Source organism: Telopea speciosissima, chromosome 7, assembly GCF_018873765.1.
Source record: "Telopea speciosissima isolate NSW1024214 ecotype Mountain lineage chromosome 7, Tspe_v1, whole genome shotgun sequence".
NCBI lineage: Eukaryota > Viridiplantae > Streptophyta > Magnoliopsida > Proteales > Proteaceae > Telopea > Telopea speciosissima.
This window is the reverse complement of record NC_057922.1, coordinates 40,049,302-40,070,634: the sequence shown is the minus strand read 5'-3', so window position 1 is coordinate 40,070,634 and position 21,333 is coordinate 40,049,302. Positions and strand designations below refer to the sequence as shown.

Here is a 21,333-nt window from a genome sequence, read left to right as displayed (position 1 = left end):
AGCAGTGGCAGCTTATCAGCAGTCTCTTGAGATCACTGCGTACTTCTATAAGTACAACCAGGAGATATATGATGTAGGCATCCGAGACTTAGCAGTCTGCATTCTGGAGAAGACCCTTGACTATGATTTCTCAGGGTTCCCGAAGGTTACTACGCTGTTGGCTACGACTGCTGCTGTGGCTCATGCCTCTCCTGAGGACGGTGCTGTGGCGACGGAGGAGGGTTTGGTCTGGTCAGAGGAGAGTGTTGCTTGTCAAGCCGAGGCCCACATGATGTCCCCCGCTGGGTTGGATGTCGCTCCTCCATCAGATGCCCCTTGAGTATATAGGTGTTCTTGGATGTTGAACTTTTTGGATCTTGAACTTTGGATTGTGATCTCTTTTTGGATTGTATGTACTTGACTTTTTACTTTCTTCGATGTGGATGTTGCATGTATGCGATCCTTGTTGCTTTGATGGTTCTCTTACTTTTGCAACCCCCGGTGGTCTGTAGTCCTTGGTGGTGTTATGTCTTGGCGGTCTATGGACCTTGATGGCCAATGGGCCTTGGTGGCATTGTGCCTTGGTAGCATAACGCCTTGGTGGTCAACGGACCTGGGTGGTCAATGGACCTTGGTGGCATAACGCCTTGGTGGCCAACGAGCCTTGGTGACATAATGCCTTGGTGGCATAACGCCTTGGTGGTCAACGGACCTTGGTGGCATAACGCCTTGGTGCGGTGGTAGTGATTCGATTGAGTAGTAGAAGATGAGTATTTCCGAAACCAACTCTTTACTTCAATAAAAAATTTTCAAATTATTCCTGAAACAGCAATGCCATCTACTGCTACTACTACTACTACTGTTGATGGTGCTGCTGCTCTACTACTATCACTTCTACTGATAGTACTTCTTTAGGTGTTCTGAGTTCCAGGTACGGTCTACCTTCTTGCCCCCCGGAGTTTTCAAGCGGTATGTCCCTGGATGTATCTGCTTGGCAACTATGTAAGGTCCTTCCCAGTTTACTGATAGCTTCCCTTCCTTCCGTGGCTGCGATGCACTTGCCCTCCTTAGGGCTAGGTCCCCCTGGTGGAATAATCGTTCTCGCACCTTGGCATTGTAGTACTTGGCTGTGTGCTGCTGGTATGCCACGTTTCTCAGTAGTGCCTTCTCTCGGACCTCATCCAGGAAGTCTAGGTTTGCTCATAGTCCATCTGTGTATGTCATTTCATTGAAGTGCAGTACTCTGTGGGACATGGCAAGGACCACTACCAGTGCTAGTGCCTCTGTGCCATATGCTAGGCGGAATGGGGTTTCCCCTGTGGGTGTTCTTACTGTGGTGCGGTATGCCCACAGGACGCTCAGTAGTTCTTTGACCCACTTCCCTTTGGCTCCTTCCAGTCTTTCCTTTATGCCATCCAGTAGGGTTTGGTTTGTTACCTCCACCTGACCGTTGGCCTGTGGGTATGCTACCGAAACAGGCCGATAGTCAATGTTGTAGCTTTGGCAGAAGGCTCTGAACTTGGGGTTATTGAATTGCTTCCCATTATCGGAGACTATGATTTTTGGTACACCGAACCTATAGATGATGTCGTCACGGACAAACTTCTCCATCTCATTCTCTGTGATACCCACTTGATGAAGTAGTCAATGGCGACCACCAAGTACTTGCGGTTGCCTGATGCTGCTGTGAAGTCTCCCAAGCTGTCTACCCCCCACATGGCAAAGGGAATAGGGTTGAGGATCGATGTCAGTTTGGTGGCGGGTAGATGGGGTACTGGGGTGAACAATTGACATTGCTCGCAAGCCTTGACGTACTGTATTGCTTCCTCTTTCATTCTTTGCCAGTAGAGTCCTTGTCAGAGGATTTTATAGGCTAGATTTTGTCCTCCCATATGGCTTCCATAGATCCCCTTATGTACCTCTGCCAGAGCATATTGGGCTCCCTTGGGTCCTAGGCACCGAAGCAGTGGTGCTGTGGCCCCCCTTTTATACAGTACTTCGTTCAGGACAGTGTACTTTGCAGCTCTCATCCTTATCTTGCTTGCTTCGACCTTGTCTTCTAGTAAGACGTCATTCTGTAGATAGTTGAGTATAGGGTCCATCTAGGTAGGCCCTTCCTCAATCTCATTGACTTGCTTCTCCAGGTAGGTTGGTTCATGCAACATTTTCACATACACTGCACTGGCCAGGTTTTTGAGTTCATCATTGGCTAGACTAGACAGTGCGTCGACAGTGGCATTCTCGATCCTGGGAACCCAAACCATCTCGAACTTCATGAACTCTCCGATTAACTCTTGAGCACGTGCTAGGTATGATGCCATTTGATCGGCCTTCGCTTCATATTCTCCATTCACCTAATTCACTACCAGCTGGGAGTCACTCTGGATGGATAGGTGTGTGACTTGAATGGCCTAGGCCACCCAGAGTCCAACGAGTAATGCCTCGTACTCTGCTTCATTATTGGATGCTGGGAAGGTGAATCGGAGAGCATACTGGATTCAAAATCCTTCGGGGCTGGTGAGTATGAAACCAGCTCCGCTTCCTGTGGCGTTACTCGAACCATCCACGAACATCTCCCATGATCGTCGGTCCTGGTCCTCTGGTTCCTCTGCTTCTACCTTAGTCTCAGGAAGGGTGCATTCAGAGACGAAGTCCACCAGGGCTTGGCCTTTAATGGCCGTCCTGGGTTGGTACCTGATGTCGTGTTCGCTTAGTTCAACTGCCCAGGCGATCAACCGTTCGGAGATGTCTGGATTGTGCAGTACCTTCTTCAATGGTAAGTTGGTGAGGACTGTGATGGTATGGGCTTGGAAGTAAGGTCTGAGCTTCCTAGCCGCGATCACTAGTGCGTATGCTACCTTCTCAATCCTTGTGTACCTAGTATCTGCATCAATTAAGACATGGCTAACATAATAGATGGGTCTTTGTATCTTACCCTCTTCTTTTAGTAGCACTACACTCACTGCGATGGGTGTCGCAGCCAAGTAGATCTGCAACTCTTCGTTGGGTTCTAGGTGCCCAAGCAATGGTGGATTCTCGAGGTACACCTTCAGCTCTTCAAATGCTTTTTGGCATTCCTCCGTCCATGCAAAGTCTTTAGGACTTTGGAGGTTCTTCAACGTCTTGAAGAATGGCCGGCACTTGTCTCCCGATCGTGACACGAACCTTGAAAGGGCAGCTATCCTTCCATTCAATCTCTATATTTCTCTGACTGTCTGAGGTAGTGCCATCTCTTGGATGGCCTTGATCTTGGATGGGTTGGCTTCTATTCCCGATACTGAGACCATAAAAGCCAGGAATTTTCTTGATGTCACCCCGAAGGCGCACTTCGCAGGGTTTAGCTTCATCTGGTTCCTTCTCAGCAGGGCGAACACTTCTTCTAGGTTAGTCAGGTGTTGATGGGCTTGGACGCTTTTCACGAGCATGTCATCTACGTACACCTCCATGTTGCGCCCAATCTGTTCCTCGAACATCTTGTTGACCATCCTCTGGTAGGTGGCCCCTGCATTCTTCAATCCAAACGGCATGAAGCGATAGCAATAGTTCTCCTTGTCCGTTCGAAAGGCGGTGTAAGACTCGTCATCCTTATGCATGAGGACCTGATTGTAGCCGGAGTAGGTGTCCATGAAACTCAGCATCTCATGTCCGACGGTGGCGTCGATCAGTAGATCAATCCTGGGTAGTGGGTACTCATCTTTTGGGCACGCCTTGTTCAAGTTAGTGTAGTCGACGCACATTCTCCACTTCCCATTAGGCTTGGGTACCATGACCACGTTCGCGACCCAGGTAGGGAACTTCTGTTCTCTGATGAACCCTGTTCGGCTCAACTTCTTGACCTCTTCCTTGATGGCTACCTGTCGGTCGAGGGCAAAATTTCTTCTCTTCTCCTGGATAGGCTTCCTAGTTGGGTCTACACGCAATCTGTGCTCTGTTATGGATCTGGGTATGCCTGGCATGTCTGTAGTTGACCATGCAAAGACATCCATGTTAGTCTAGAGGAGGTGCCCCAGTTCTTCTTTCTGTTCATCGCTCAATAATGAGCCAACCTGTACAACCTTGGAAGGGTCGTCTTTACTGAGTGGCCAGGGGATGAGGTCCTCCATCGATCTTCCTCTCTTTTCTCTCCGTTCATCTCTTTGGTCACTGACCAGGTTCCCTATGCACAGTGCCATCCCCCGTGTGTTGCCGTTGTTCTTCTTCATGAAGGTGGCATAGCAGTCTCTGGCCTTTTTCTGATCACCTCGAGCTTCCCCCACTCTATTGTTAGTGGGGAACTTCATCTTCAGGTGGAGTGGAGACACCACACCTCTAAGGGCTATCAGGGAAGGTCGTCCTAGGTGGCCATTGAAAGACACCACGGACCTGATGACCATGAAGTTTACCATGATGGTCACTTGTCGAGGGTGCTCTCCAAAGGTGATGGGCAGCTCTATGGTGCCTCTGATGGAGGCTATGGCGCCCGAGAATCCATGGAGGTAGGTGGGTTCTGGCTTGAGTTGATCGTCTCCGAATCCGAACTTGCGGTAGGCTTTCAGTGAGAGTACATCCACGGATGCCCCTGTATCTATCAGCACCCTGTGCACTGGTCGGTTGGCTATCTCCACCTGTACTACCAGGGCATCCTCATGTGGAAAGCTCACACCTTCCAAGTTTGCATCCGAGAAGGAGATCACCGTCTCGGTCTTTGCTATCTTGCTTGGCTTCTCTGCTACTCCCACAAACCTGGCATGAGCCTTGGCCTTCCTGGTTGATTCTTGCCCTGGTCCTCCCAGTATGGTGAGGATGGGGGCTCCCTTGGTGCCGTTGGGCTCCGACACATCTCTTCTTTCGTCAGTGCGGTCTCTCTCTATCTCGGTCCGCTCTCCTTTCTTCTCTCATTGGTTCTTCTCTTTCTCGATCACATCCTCGATCTCCTTGGCCCAAAGGACCATCACGTCTCCCCTTCATGTACTTGTTCAAACTCCCTACTCTCACAAGGCCTTCTATCTCCCTCTTTAGTTGGTAACAGTCTTCTGTGTCATGCCCATAGTCCTTGTGGAAGAGACAGTACTTGTTAGGATTGTGCTTCTCAGGTCCTGCTAGCATGGGTCATGGCCATCGGATTAGGTCACAATTCTGGATCTGCATAAGGATTTGGGACCTGGTGGTGTTTAGCGGTGTAAACTCTGGACTGCCTGCTCTCTCACTCCTCTCTGGGCGGCGGTCACTTCTTCCTGATGGGCGATCACCCTTCTCTTGTCGACGTTCAGTCCTCAACCTCTTATTATCTTTAGGGTCCTCCGGTGCTGACCTCTTGTTGTCCTGCGGCTTGGCTTTAACTGCCTTCTTCCGATCTTGTACTATCTCGGCCATGTTGTCAAACTCGTTGCATTGCTCCAGGAGCTCCCTCATAGTCCTGGTCTCATGACGTGCCAGGTCCTTGATCAACTCCATGTCTCGGACGCTCCCAGCCAAGGCAACATGCTGGGTCTGATCGTCTAGGTCTCTAACTTCTAAGGACTCCTTGGTGAACCTGCTGACATACTCCCTGAGGGACTCCCCAGGGTTTTGTATCACGTTCAGTAGATTGATCGTGGTCTTCTTTTACTTGACGCTGCTCTAGAAGCGGGTAACAAATTGTTCGCATAGCTCTGCAAATGACCCAATCGACCGTGGACGCAGTCTAGAAAACCATGAGGTCGCTGCACCCTTGAGGAATGTTGGGAATGCTCGACAGGATACCACATTCGATCCACCATAGAGGGTCATCATCCCGTTGAAATAGTTGATGTGGTCATTAGGGTCGGTGGTACCACTGTAGAGTTCAAAGGTGGGTAGCTTAAACCTGGATGGGGGTGAGGCTGACATGATCTCTTCTGAGAAGGGGTGTTGTCCAGGGATTGAGTGTGTCTCACCCTTGGTCTGTTTCTTCAACCCTTTCAGCTTCTCGTCCAACTCTCAAAGTCTCTTGTCTAGCTCTTCATCCCGTGTTTGTCCTTCACGTCTGACTGGTATTTCGCTGTGAGCTCCTTCGCGTCCTCTCCTGGAAGTCCCCTCCGGTCTCGACTGTTGGTGAGATGGTGAAGGGTCACGTCGTGATGAATCTTGTCTTGACCACGAGGGGCTTGGTCCATGGTAAGTCCGGCTTTGCTTTGGTACATAACTTCCTCCTAGTCGACCATCAAACACCGACCTCCGGATGGACCCTTCAAGGTTAGGTACCACGGATAGGTGTGATGGTGTTCTCCCCTGATTCGACCGTGCTGGAGGATCCGTCGATCTCCCCCTAGGTTGGGAAGGCTCTCCCCACTGCCTGGTGTGCCTCTCTGATCTGTCACCCCTGGGAGGGGTCCTCTTGGGGCTCTGTTCCCGTTGAGGGTCCGTCCTACGATGGTGTGATGTTGCACACTGCCTCAGGTAGTCGCAAAAGAGTCGTTGATCCTCGAGGATCTGTCGCTGTAGGTCATTGATCTGACCCATAGTTGTTGGGGCATTGGGGTCAGGTACCACCTCCACCACCACTTCTTTGTTGGGTTAGACTACCGCAACTTGATCATCGTCTGGGATCTCCCTCTCTAGAGAGACATGGTCCTGGTTATTGACTCTGCGACGTGAGCTCTCTGGAGGAGGTAATCCATTCCCCTCCCTCGGGGCATTGTTGATGGAAGGAGCGGTCTTCTTGCCTCGTGGTGCCATGGTTGAACAGATATGGAAACTGGCTAGTAAAGGTGATGGCTAGCATCGTTCCCACAGACGGCGCCAATCTGTTGCGTCAAGAAATCGTTCAGCGGTCCTTTGAGTATCGTAACCTGAAAAAGACCCTGGGTGACAAAGGAGAACCGGTGTGGTTCTGGCCTAGGACTCTCCGATGCCCAAGTTAGATCTCTCTGAGCAAACAGATGAATAGTAAAACTCAATACTAGTTAAGATGTTCCTGATGGGGCTGAGTACCTTGCCTTTTATAGTAGAGCATGGCGGTGTGGAGAGTCCCAGTTGATGTAGAGTGTCCGTCGTGGGTGATAGATTCCCTGAGTAGCAGGGCTCCTCCTTGGCTGGTTGTCTTCCCGTGAAACGTGGTGTCACGATAGACTTGGTAGTCATCTTCCTGTAAGACGTAGTGTCCTTGATAAACTTGGTATCTTTGATGGATAGACCTATCTACGTGGTAGATAAGGTTCATAGTATATGAGTCCATTCAGACTATGTGACTTGATAGTCGGTGGCCTAGAGTCCTTGGTGATGTGGTCTATGTCTTGTTGATGGTGGTGGTTGCTGTCGTGTGTTCGAGGGAGACTGTGCCCGGGGATGATATGCCTGAGGGGGTCCGAGTCCGCGCCTGGGGTCTCCAGTCCATGTCTAGTCCGCGCCCAAAGGAGTTGTCGCCCAAGGGGGTTGGCACCCAAGGAGGTCCACGCCCCTAAGGGGGTTGGCGCCCCAAGGGAGGTCCACGCCCCAAGGGGGTTGGCGCCCAGGGAGGTCCACGTCTGATGGGGTTGGTGCCCAAGGGTGGCGCACCCAAGGGGGTTCGCGCCCGTGGGTGTTGGTGGTCGGCGCCTGTGGTTGGTCCTTCACTGGCTCTGTCTTGGCCCACTTTTCTGGGCCGTGACACATGGCGACCTTTGATTGGTTGGTGTGAATTTGGGTTCATCAGCCCTCTTATTTATGTGGCGGACCTGATTGATCCCAATTCTAGATCATGGAAAGTAGATCTTCTGGATGGTTTTTTTCCTTCCTGCTGATAAGAAGGCTATCCTTAAGATCAATCTTAGTCTTTTCCCTCATGAAGATAAGTTCGTTTGGAGTGGCTCTAAATCGGGCATTTTTTCTGTGAAATCAATGTATCAGTTGCTAAAAAATAGGAAGGAGCATATCACTCTCAACCGCCCATCATCGTCATCAAATTTTCATAAGAATTACCTTTCGATGACTGAATACTTTTGGAAAAGAATATGGAATACTAAAACTTTGCCTAAAATAAAGCTATTTTTATGGAGATGTTGCATGGACGGGATTGCTGTTGGTGAAGGCTTTGTTTCTTGAAAGATCTCTATTAATTCGACCTACCAAAGATGTGGAGATTCTCTTGAATCGGTGGGGCATACTCTTCTTACTTGTCCTTTTGCAAGGGTTGTCTGGTTTGGCTCTTCTCTCTCCCACTTAACAACTCTTTCCTCTCCTACAAGTATGAGTGATTGGTTTAGATGCTAAAATTCTATTTTCCCGGAGGATAAAAAGCTGGCTCAAGATCGTTTCTCCTTGACATATTTCATTTTATGGTACATATGGAGGGCTCGAAATGAATTTATCTTCAACAATCAACATTGAACTCCAAATCAGGTTATTATCTTGGTTGAAAAGGCTTTTCATGAATTTTATGCTACTACCATCACGCCTTCGTCTCTATCCTCTGGGGCTTCTATGCGGGCAGATGGCTTCTCCCCACTCTTGGTCTCCCCCTACTGATCTGTTCTTTAAAGTTAACAGTGATGTTGCTTGGTTGAAAAATTCCAATAAGAGAGGTTTAGGTGTGGTTATCAGGGATCACTTTGGAATGCTCTATTCTGCTGGTTTTGTTTGTGAATCGAGTTTGTGTGCAGAAGCTATTGCTATCAGGGCGGGTCTACTTCAAGCGGCAAAACAAAACTTATCTCATATTTTGGTGGAATCTGATTGCTCCAGCCTGATCACCCAGATTATCTGGGTGCTTTGATCTCGATGTTAGTTGTGTTGGTTATGACATCCTTTAGCTTCAGAAATCTTTTGTCTCTTGCTCCTTTAGATTTATTCCAAGGTCTTTCAATTCTGTGGTAGATTCCTTGGCCCGGTCGGCCCTTTCGATTGAGTTCCCGATAGTTTGGCCTGTTACCTCTCAGTGGCTTCTAAATCTCTGTTTGACAGATGTCATTGCTTGTAATGACTCCTTTGGTCAATGATATTTCTTTCTATCAAAAAAAAAAAAAAAAAGATTGCAGTCAAACTGTCTAACATGTTACTAATAACGTTTTCCTTGCTAAGGAGTCAACTACTGTGTTAATCTCCCTATGAAAATATTGAAACTTGCAAGGATATAAGAGCTGATTTCTTGACAATCCTGAATGCGCACTTTGTGCTCAACATTTACCTCATTTGGCGTCCATTGTTTTATTAGCAAAGATTGAATCATTTCGCGCCCACCATACATACCATGCTATGAAACCGCATATAAGTCAGATCATTCTGAATTGACATATGACATGTTTAGGGGAATTTCCCACTTATGCAATTATTATAATGAATAAATGGTTGTTGATCCAATGAAAATAAAGGTGTCCATGTGGTTAGGCTGCTGCATTAAGCTTTTTTAGTGTTTTTTTACCTAAACTAGACGGCTCTATCTTTTTCATCAATTTGGCTGGTTTTGACCAATTTATAGTTCGATGAGTTAATTGAATATATAGGGAGGTTTTCATTTTTATTTTATTTTTTCTTGGGTTTTGCTTAATTAGTTTAATCATGGTTAGTTATATTGACTTTATCATGAGGATGATGTTGGCCAAATATAAAATCAATTTCAAGTTGATCTTTTGTCTTATATGTAATATATTTTTTATACATATATGTAGACAATGATAGATCAATATCTTCTTTTTTAACTATATCATTCATTTTCTTCAAATTTTTTGTTAACGCATGAGTTTAGACCTCTTTTATTTGTAGCACCAGAGTTTGAAAATGTGCTTATTCGCTTCTCTCCCTTAAAGGGCTCGCATCTCCCTAAACTTGGTAGAAGACTCGACAAAATCGACGGATTACTCGATTGTCCTTTCTTGTTTTTGATTTTTTCTTTCCTTACACATAGGTCCCCCTTGCATTGATTGTAATCTATGACAACTTGGTCGTTGATTTCTAGCCCTGCCTATCACCTATCCAAATATGTACACTTCATGTGCAATTATGTGATAATATATATCTGTTGTTATTAAGAGTGCATGAAAGAATACTTATGGAAGTAAAAATTGATAGATGTCATCACTTAATTTAAAACGCACAAGTACGGGTAGATGATCCAGACTGAAGTCTAGTACTTGATCATTTCATTGTTTTATTTTTATTTTTATTTTTATTTTTAATTAAAGATAGGAAGAAGATGGCTGAGAAAAAATCTACACGTCATACCAATGGTTGTCTTGAAAAAATGTGTCTTTCATATGGCCCCATATACGAAGAACATAAAAGAGAAAATAAAAAAATAAAAAAAATCTATATGATAGGCTAACTGCACTCTAATCTTTTTCCCCCTTAAACATATAGTTTGAGTGGATCAATGTTGACTTTTCTTGCAACTTGAAATTTAGACAATTAATACATGGATAGATTGTGGTGGATTTGTGTGACTATATATATTTAAATTAAAAAAAAAAATTAAAAACTAAAGAATGGATAGTAGTAATAAAGAAAGAATTCCAATGAGGGTATTTATAGTAAGCCGCCAGTGTAAGGAACCCCAGTGTTGTTCAACCAGTAATCTCCCTCTATGAAGTTAGAGACAGTGAAGTTGGCTGCATCAGTGGCATTGATCACATGGTAACCAGCCCATGTAACTCTGTTGGTAGTATCGGATCCTGGCCCTGTATTGTTGTACTCAGCATAATATAGAGTATCCAAAGCATAACTACCATTCCACTCTGCCCAACCAGAAGGATCTATCAAACTATCTATGTAAGACTGCATATAAACAGTCCTAGAATACTCCTTCCATGGTCTTCCCAAATATGTCTTTGTGGTAGAGTTGCTAGAACTCAAATCTGCTGCTGCCAAAATGTTGCAGCCTTGAATTGAAGTACCAGTGGTTTGGCTGGGATCAGTTCTACCTTGGGCTGTGAGGGCATTGAACTGTCCACTCATGGGTAATCTTGCATATAGATTGCAGTATTGGAAGACGACGGCAGCATTGCCGAATATGAAATCCACGGTACCGTATATATCACATTCACGGTAGAATTGCCGGAGGGAATGTGTGTACAACGTATCTTGGTAAGCCTCGAAGCTACAAAGATAGAAAGTCGATAAATCGGCTCCGTTTCGAAGTGCCACTGCTTGGTGCTTGATCGCTCCGGCTGTGTTTCGGATAGTCAAATTCATACCTACGAACCCTTCTCCAACCACAGCTGCCATAGAATCACGGTAAGGGTTAATCTTTAAGCATCGTGATCACCATCCATAATAAAGATAAAACTTTTTTATATATAAGACAAAACATCATTAATAAGAATTATATTTTTACTATCTATATGTGGAGACTAAAGATTCTTTACGTATTGTTTTGTAACAACACATATGTGACAACATAAAAGGGTATTTATGGAAGCAAAAAACCACATGTTGTCTGTCACAAAACCATATAGGGAAGCAAAAAACCACATGTATTGGATAACCATCTATAAGAAAGATAAAACCCTTTCACATATAAGACAAAACATCATTAATAAGGATCATATTTTGACTACTTATCTGTGGAGAGTAAAGATTCTTTCTCTATGGTTTCGTGATAATACGTGTCTTGGTTTTTTTTCACAAATGTCCCTTTAAACACTCTTAGGCCACGTTTGTTTAGGGATCTGGATTCTCTACTTTTGAGCTGCCCCTACTGCTGTGCACCCTAGACACAACAAGGCAGTAAAGACCGCCTTACCCCTGCTCGGGCAAGGGTAGGGCAATCTTTTCGTCGCCTCACTGTGTCTGGGGCGCATACGACAATAGGGGCAACTCAATAGTAGAGGATCCCGACGCTTTGTTTAGAGGGGAAGATGGAGTAGGATTGTTAGGAAGATGGGACCCACATATTGGTGTGGTTTTGTTGGATGAAAATATTGAGGTAAAATTACTTTTCCCATTAGTAGTAATCAAAATCCCACCATTTTTCTTACAAAAGAAAAAAAAAAGTCCCACCATTTTGATAGCAAAAAGGTGGGATTCAGAAGTACCATATCAATAGCCAAAACAATTAATGATGTCCCCTGAACTTTTATAAGTTCACCACCCCAAATTAACAAAACAATGTTGAGGTGGTATTTTGAAATGCCACATCAGCATTTTTCCACCCCAATAATTCCACTGCACCTAAGTCCCCTCTAAACAAACGGGGCACTAACGACAACATAGGAGGAAATTTATGGAAGTAACTAAGAAACCACACGTTGTCTGTCACAAAACCATACGGTAAGCTGATCTAGACTCGTTTTGGGCCTGGATCCACTACCCACATAGAGTGCCACCCCACATGGTGAGAGCCACCCAAGTGGAATATCACCCATTTGATTCCTTCTGACCCATAGGGGAAGATTCAACTTGGATGGCTCTCGCACCCCACATGGGTGGAGGATCTGGACACGTTTTATGTTGTCGTGGTCACACCAAGTAAAACCCCTAACAGAATATAGAAATTAGAGCAAATGCAAACATAATTAAGATGAAGAATTGAAATGGCTTCTACCAAAAAAGAATTGAAATGGCTTAATAATTAATAATAATCATAATTTTTTTTTTTTTGGATAGAAATAATAAGCATAATTAAACTCACCGAAGGTTGCAGAATTGAAGGTAGTATAGTTATCACCCACACTACGGTTCCCAGTGATAATGGTCTGGTTGATACCATCTCCGATCATCATTATATATCGTTGGTTTTTGCCTATGGACACATACTCTTCATACACACCAGCAACCACATAAACAAGAAAGTAACCACCACTCACATCTGTTTTATTTGGAGCTGCAGCGATTGCTTCAGCTATTGTTGTAAAATTCCCACTTCCATCTTTAGCAACAACCACCGTATCTCTAACCACCACTTCATCTTCTATACTTGATGTGGGAGATGGAGTAGGAGATGGTGTAGGAGATGATGTAGGAGATGGTATAGGAGATGGTGTAGGAGCTTCACCTATGTTAGGCCTCGGCAGTTTAAACGGCAATGGAGCTTGTGGACCCACCTCCAAAAGCTTTCTCCCGGCCGGTTTCGTTTTCTTGTTTTGATGCTGATGAACCCAACCACGAGTAAAGATTGCCAAAGAAACACTATAAAGTTTGGTTCCATTGCTGAGAGAGGTATAGACACCATTCTTCACATTCCAAGCTGAGGAAGTAACTTCAAGCTCATCTAAACAAGTTTGTTGATTGGTCATTACCGCACTAAGCAAAGCTTGTACATCTTCAGCTTGTCTAGTAGAGATTGTAGTTGTTGTAGTATTAACAGATTTAGTTGAGCTTGTCAAGAAATCGACATTTAACTCAGCTAAAAGACTACAATCCTCAAGAACACTAATGGCAGCTTGAGATAAACTCGATTTTCGCGCGAGATACCTATTGATCAAACTTTGGAATTTCAGTGCTTCTGATAGTGATCGACGAACTGAGAACTGACCATAATCATAGATGTTAGCTGATTGGTTATTTGGAAGTACAGATTTGCAGTAGGATGGATATTGGGTGGAGTTGCAGATGGAATCATGAGTAGTAGATGTTGAAACTTGGGAGGAGAGGAAGATGACTAGAAGAAAGATGAACGGAGTAAAAGAAGAAGCCATGGGTTTTTCAAAATTAAGGACTTTTGGTGAGGATGATCGAGTTTGGTCTAAAATTCTGTGTTTCTAGATAGATATTTATACAGAAAGGAAGTCAAATTGGAATCGAGATTCTTGAAATCTGCCCAAAACGCGTGGATTTCGATGATTTTGCAGTTCTTGAACGAAGTCAAGTCTTGTACATAATTAAGAGGATCAGAAAGCCAAGCTGTAATTTGATTATCTTTTTTGTATTAAGAAAACTGAGATGGAAGGTTAAGTCTTCCATTGCCAACCATGGACCTAGAAGCAATGGTGGTACAAAATAGAAAGTTGTGTAGTTAATATTTGACAAAAATGGTTGGCAAACTACTTGTATTGACGGGCTTTGGGTTTCAAATTCCAAAAGTCTAAGAACTAAAACACTTGAATGCTTAATTATGTGCCTAAGCCCTATTAGGCAGTTAATATAATCCATATCAGTAATTGGTTTTAGACCAGAAAAGAGAGAGAGATTAGAATCACAATTACGGTACTCCTACTCCATTGAAAGAATGGATCTGTGACTACCCTTTTCTATTTTTTGGGTTTTAGAGTCATATCTACCTCATCATCACATTGGATCCGGCATTGGAGTTAACTAATTGTGTTCTGGTGGCTACACGTGTATGGTGCCAATTACATCACGTTTGGGTCATCCTCACCATGAGAGATAGTATGAGTAGTGTAATTGTCAATATAGAAACTCCCATTAGTTATAAGCTTTTAAACCAGACACATCTCTGATCTCACACCTTTAATTTGAGCTTTATTTAGGAGAGAGAATATTGAATGTTTTCTTTAGAAGGAAAAAAAAAAAAGAAGAGAAATTAAGAAAAGAATATTGACTCTACTTGAAATCATTAAAATGGAGGAGATTAGAATTAACGATATTTAAGGTGTCAAAACCTAGTCCGAAACCTTGAAACTGGCCTGAATCGCACTGATATAGACTGGATCAAACCAAATCAAATTGTTCTTTACTGGACTGGCTTTGGGCTGGGGTATTGCACGCTTGAAACCAAACCAAAACCGCATCTGAATCTGGGGGAAAATAGATTGAAACCGAAACAAACCAATATAACTTGATACCAACTAGCACCATCCTGATAACAAATCGATAAGAACCTAAAATCAAATCGGACCTAAACCGAAGCTTTCCTTGTTGGTTTCGTTTCGGAATAATGAGCTCCCGACCAATTGACACCCCTAAGTTAAATGGATCAATCGAGTTTTCCATCAACCACACCGAAAGAGGAATTATTCTCCCCTCCTTCCACACTGTCATTGGTTCCATCTAGTTGGACTAGGAAGGGATATTTTGGACTAATACAATTGGGGATGGGAGAATTGATGACACAAGAGTTCAATTACAAGTCAAATTACCAGTGGTGTGCGGATTCTTCCTTATACATGGGTAAAAGAAAACGTTGACATACATTAAAAAAAAATTATTATAAGAAAGATGATGTAATTAACCAGATGATGAAAGTAGGATCCAGTTTGTCCACTCATGGTGGAGAGAGAATCTCTTCATCCACCCAATTAGGCTCTCTAACTGGATAGGGTATGAATATTTCAAACCATGAACAATAATGAACCCAAAAGTCCATTATTTTTCAAAAAGTGGATCCAATAAGTTTTGGGTAGGTTGGTTTTTGCATAATTTAATTACTAGTATTATATTTTATATATTTTTGTGTATACTATATTTGTTTCCCTTTGCATTAAAAAGAAAAGAGTTTTATATGTAAGAGAATATTTTAGCCTAACCTTTAAGAAATCCATCAAAGAAAAAATCAATTTTTTAAAAGTCTCTAGAAACCTAAATTTGATCAAGTTAGACAAAATCAAACCAAAATTGGGAGAAGAGATGAAGGAGACTATGTCAGATAGTGGAAATAAATATTTATTTATCTCATAAAGAGGTTTGTTATATGTTTAATATCGATGTGGGCCTTATCATGTTAAAATATAAATCACCGACACTACCTTCCCCCAAGTGGGTAGCAGATGGAACCCAAATCTTCTATCTCCATTTCCGCAAATAGATGAGAACTACAATTTCCAAATTGCAAATTTCTTTCCAAAAGTCAAGTCGTCGTTGTATTATATGGTATTACCACATGTTCGAAGTAAAGCCTCAAAGAGTTAATTTAGCTTTGTATGGGCTTCCTGGAACGATACCCATAAATATCAGCTGGGCTTCTCTAATCCCAAAGCTGCTTTTGTAAACGTGCATGGCGATAGATGAGCATTAGCACTGTATTATATGGTATTTGTTATTAATGGAAGGATTTAGCTGAGGAAGCTTACCACCTGTTCGAAGAAAAGCCTCAAAGAGTTAATTTAACTCTGTATGGGTTTCTTGGAACGAGACCCATAATATGAGCTGCATTAACATTAATGTTAATAGGGGAATGAGGTTACAGAAGTTAAATCCAAGCAAGCAATGCTCAACCACACGGATGTCTGATTTGACTGTTTCAACAAATAAAACGCGTTTTCATAGAGAATTAATGCATTCCAGAGAGAACACAAAATGGACTCAAACACATGCATGCAGTCTCTGATTACGTAGTCGTTCACAAAACAAAGACTTCCATTTACAGACAAGGGATAGCAGATTAGAGATACACGAACGAGAATATAATCTCTAAAGAGACATTTGTTTGTTATAGCGTACAGCTGTGTGGTTTATGTTTATCGTGACCTTAACAGAAAAAAAAAAAAGAAAAAAAAAGAAAAAAAAGAGCTAATCTTAAATATGAAGACAAAAATCAGATCCTTTAATTTCTATCCAGTATCATCTTCTATGCTCTTGCACTGTTTTCCATGATCAATTATTATAATTCACCTATTAAGACTATCACTTTCATTTCTATATGGTAAGACCAAAAGTTTTACTCAACTGTCGGTGGAGTAAACATCCACTTTTGTAGGCTCATTAATTATTTCGAGTTGAGTTCTTCTGCATGTATGTTCATTTGCATGTACAACTAAGTGCTAACACATGTCCCACTTAGTGCCATTAAAATGGAAAAAAATAGAGATTTTTTAAGGAAGTAAAAGGGACAAGTGTTGGCACCTGACGTGTGTATGTGCATAACTCCATTATTTATTTCACGTTCTATTGTATGAAAGTCAATAATACCCCTTCTATTGTTTCCCTATTCCCTTACATTCCGTCGGAACCCCTCGTTCTCTCTTGACCATGGGTAAAAGAAAACTCGGTCCTATAATATTTCTTTTCAAAGTCCAAAATGACCCATATCCAAACCCACCCTTAAATTGTTTTGTTTTTTAAGAGTTCCAATCAAGTATTAGAGGAATCTATCAAGGCAAATCAATGGCGGTGCAAGAAATGGTATAATGTACATGAAACCCCCTCATGATCATGGCAGAAAAGAAAAAAACCATAAAATAAAATCATGTGAGAGAATGATAGAACACATGAATCATAAGAAAAATTTCCCCATACTAGCAATAATGATCCAACTAGCCCCATCTATTTAAGTCATGTTTAGGTGATTTGTGATATGCTCAAGCTAGTTGATAGGTAGGTTTCTCCATGGATTAGACTTTTATCAATTTGGTTGTCAAACTCAACCATATGACCTACCTTATATTGCTTTATTTACTATGCAATTTCAATAGTCATTCTATTTTATCTCTCATCTTTGACTTATTTACATGTTTTTTACCCTCTTATATCCCATACCCAAAATTCATATTAGATTGAAATTGTGTAGGTGAATAGCATAGCTAGAACTAGACCATGCCCCAACACCCTAAATTTGAATGCCAAGTAAGCTGCCACTTAGATTTCTATAGGCAGGCATGGTATAAAGCATTTAAGCCTATTACGTTCACGTTTAAAACCTAGGTCCTGCAATGGGCCAAACAATTCCTTGGATCCCCTAGTCCCATGGGGCCAATTATGCACCACTGCGCGCAACTCGTGGTGTACGCGGTGGCGTTATCGGTGCGTGCTAAGCTATGCAAACTAATTTGACGCGTTTATCTATTTCTAAAATTGCCTAAAATTGGCAACAATTAGCCTACTTTTTGACCTCCGTAATATTAAAAGGGGAACTAAAAAATTAAAGTCTAACCTTAGTGACTAAAAGTAGTGAAAGTTCAAAAATACCCCTACACTCATTATGCTCACGGCGAAGATGTTGTGGGTGAAATGAAATTTCCTCCACCCTAATAGGTATTTGATCGATACAGCAAATGCCCCGAAGCTGATGGAACATGTTAAATCAAACCCTTTAATCTATCTTATACTAAGCTAATCCAATCTAACGCCTATACATTAGAGTGGCCCCCAATAGACACACAATTAACACACCCACTCTTGAATTCCATCTGTGTGGCTTAGACTGTACGAAAATGGTTCTCGTAAGAGAGAACCTGAGCTGCACTCTGATTAATTCATGAGAGTGAGCTTCAACCACTACCTTTTCTCACAGCTTTTGCCCTAAAGAGACTTCCAGAAGAGAGATTGGTTCCGAGAAATAGCAAATGCACAAAAATGACCTTCCGGACCTCTAACAACCGACCGAGTTGCATCTCGCTTCTCGAAGACAGGAAGGGTCATAAGAAGTAGAATTTTTATCTGTTGCTGTAATTGGAGCACTGCTGTGTGCATCGTGCGGCGTAGCAGCGGCCATGTGTGCATAGCGGGTCCCACTGTGCACACATGGCCGCTGCTGTGCCGCACGATGCGCACAGCAGCGCTCCAGTGATTAAGTTTATAAAGTCTCATAGGCGACCTTGACCACAATAGCTGTCCTGCATGTATCTCATAGCTGTGCTCCCATCGACTGCTGATGGCAATTGCGGTCTATCTTCCATTGCTTGAATGAAATCAAAATGAACTGCGTTTGCTTTTTCCACAATCATATAAGGCCATCAAACCACCGTTTCAAAAATTGGATTATTACTAGACTTCCACAATCATATAAGGCCATCAAACCACCGTTTCAAAAATTGGATTATTACTAGAGTTCCACAGTTTTTGTTGGACGATCTAAAACTTTAACGGATTAAGTGGAGATAGCTCCTCAAGGATATGAAAATATCAGGACCTGGGGAACTTGATAGTGAGACTATATTACTCCCAACATCTGAACGATTCCCAGCAATAAAAGCCAACAAAGAATTAAATTTCTTCTTTGTCTTCTTTGCTTTTGTCAGGTTCCTTGATCAAATGTTAAGTTTCAGATTTATCGGAGCTTAAAAGTTGTTAGAATACCTTAGGTACGCATGGATATCCGTGGGTTTAGATGCCAAAATACACGAGGGTATTGATTGAATTAGGTCTTGAAATTTTTTTTGGGGTAAAATAGAAGTTTATTCATGAACACGAGCAAAGCTCGAAGTTGCAAAATTACAAGAATCAGTCAACTACAGAGTGGAAATAGGCCAAATTGTCTTGCTCGAAACAGATAGGGCTCTCTTAGGTAAGGAGTTAGCTAAAGAATTGCTCTCCCTAAGAAAAAAATGGAAATTACAGTCCAGAAAAAAAATGATGAGATATAAATTATGTCCACCACTGGCTGGATAAAAAGTGGAATAGATGTTCTTCCGTCTGTGATGTATGCACAGAGTTTTTTACAATCCATTTCCACTATGAGGCGGTCAAATGATTCTGAAATTTTGCTTCAAGCATCCCACTACGCATTGCCAAAGCTTCACGTAAGAGACTAGTTCAGACCATGATGGTTGGAATAGCTACACCAGTCATCCATTTGGTTGAAGAACAGTCGGTGTGTGGGAATGTAATTTTTATCCTCTCAGGTTCTTTGCCCGGTACAGTTGTCCAATGCCTCAAATAAGTGTTTGCAGCCCAAACCACCCGGTTCCAGTTTGGTTGGGCCAAGCAGGGGCCAAGGATGGGCCACCAGTGTTGGGCCGAGATCAAAGGGGAGTGGAGACGTGGTTGGGCTCTGGCAGTTAGGGGGTGGCCCATGTGGCAGGGGCACAGGCAGTGCCTGGCGTAGGACTGCATCTCACAGGAGGCGAGAGTGATGGCGACGTTGGTGGGGCCCACCACTGCTGCAGCAGTTGGAGTATGAGCAGGGTGTGTGGCCTACGTGGCAGCACTCGGTTGGAACTTGGGAAGCATATGCTGAAGAGGGTGGTTTTTGAGGGAATAGTTCCACAGGCTAATAACTGCCAGGGCTTATCGTATATAAGGAGGAAGGCTTATCCGTGAGAGACACACAAACATCTGACAACCAGCTATTTTGTCTTTACTCAGTTCTGCGTTTTACTTTTTCCTTGTTTACTCTGCATTTCTTTACTGCTTTTTGTCATTTGGAGACTGAAGAGAATGTACGGTCACATACTAAGGATGACAGGAGTGTATGCGCAAGGCTCACACTTGTATCTAGTATGATTGGTTAATACATTTGCTATTTCAGTTCTTTATTGTTTGTGTCTCAAAGTTCTTTCCCCTTTTACGTGAGCCATAGCATTTCGGGCTACGGTCCGTGGTAGTTGGCTTAACCCAAAAGACCTTAGAGCTACTCAGGCAGGAGGGAAACCTACTAGCCTGATAAGGAGTCAGATCAGGCTATTTTCGGCCTCGTTTGAACCTGCGCAAAGGTTCTGGCACGCCTACATTATTCACACTATGAGTGTAACCCCGCGTGTGAGTGCTTGGGAGTTTTATCACCAACACATTTTGGCACACCCGGTGGGACCCTCATAAGCTAACGACTGCTATGATCAAGCAAAAGAAAGGGCCAAGACGTCCTCGTAAGGAAAATATGGTGGATGAAGAGATGGAGAATCCTACGACGGCTGAGTTCGCAGACCTAGCCGAGGACAAACCATGCGGTTCACACGACAGTAATGCTAGACACGACCCAGTGCATCAGCTAGCGGTCATGGTACATGACGCTGTAGACCCCCTCGCGGGCAATATATAGCAGCTTGTGGATGTCTTTAGACCCATTTTCGACGACTTACGTCACATGATGGCTACGATTGATAAATCTGAGGCTAGCCAATAGAGTCAGTTCGAAGAGTTCCGTGAAACCATTGTTGCCTTGAGACAGCAGGCCACGTTAGGGGCAAGATCGAACACCACGGTCACACCACCTGATGGGGCTGCAATGGGGGCCGAAGGTAGAGGACTTGAGGTGGGACAAATAGGCTTACCAGCTCTGCCTGTGTATGGCGGTAGTTCGAGCCAAAATCCTGTTGTTGGAGACTGGCCCAGGGTCAATCTGCCAGCGATGACTTTCACCAATCCCTCATATCAGGCCGCTCCACCCAGCGGCCCTAACCCTGTTGGGAGCTATGTGGTCAATAGTCCTCCCACAGGTGTCCCAGGGGGTACTAACTAGGCAGCCACCTTAGGGGCAGGCCATGTGCCCGTAGCGGCCATCCCAGCGGCAACGCAGTGGCCAGGTGCCACAAGCTCCGCCCAGGGAGGGGGCATTAGGCTCAGCCTAGGGGCCAGCAACACGGTCGCCACAGGGGCAAACTCTATTCCCTTAGGAGGGTACCCCCCTCTGGTACGCGGTTATGCAGCCACCGGTGTGACTGGACACAGACCTGTAGGGGTGCACATCAAGGAGAGCACGCCTGGATTCAAACCAAGGCCAGAAGCGTTCCCAAACGCTCAGCCTGGCCTGGCTTATTACTATAACCCATGGCCACCTGACGTGGCGGGGTATCCTGCTACTTCAGGAGCACTACTGGTAATTGACCGAGGAGAGCTGACCAAGATCATTCAAGACAGTATTAACCCCTTCTACAGGACTACTCCACGTCCTGC

At 43.7% G+C, this 21,333-nt stretch overlaps 1 protein-coding gene across 1 annotated transcript; it reads right to left on the bottom strand.

Moving 5' to 3' along the window:
- Nucleotides 1-10,346: 10,346 nt before the first annotated feature.
- Nucleotides 10,347-13,523, bottom strand: LOC122668557 (probable pectinesterase/pectinesterase inhibitor 7). The gene is made up of 2 exons (XM_043865105.1): nt 12,518-13,523; nt 10,347-11,105 (listed from the first exon to the last, which is right to left on the bottom strand). Exons 1-2 carry the CDS (start codon nt 13,521-13,523, stop codon nt 10,414-10,416), a joined length of 1,698 nt encoding a protein of 565 aa, XP_043721040.1. The 3' UTR covers nt 10,347-10,413.
- Nucleotides 13,524-21,333: the final 7,810 nt, after the last annotated feature.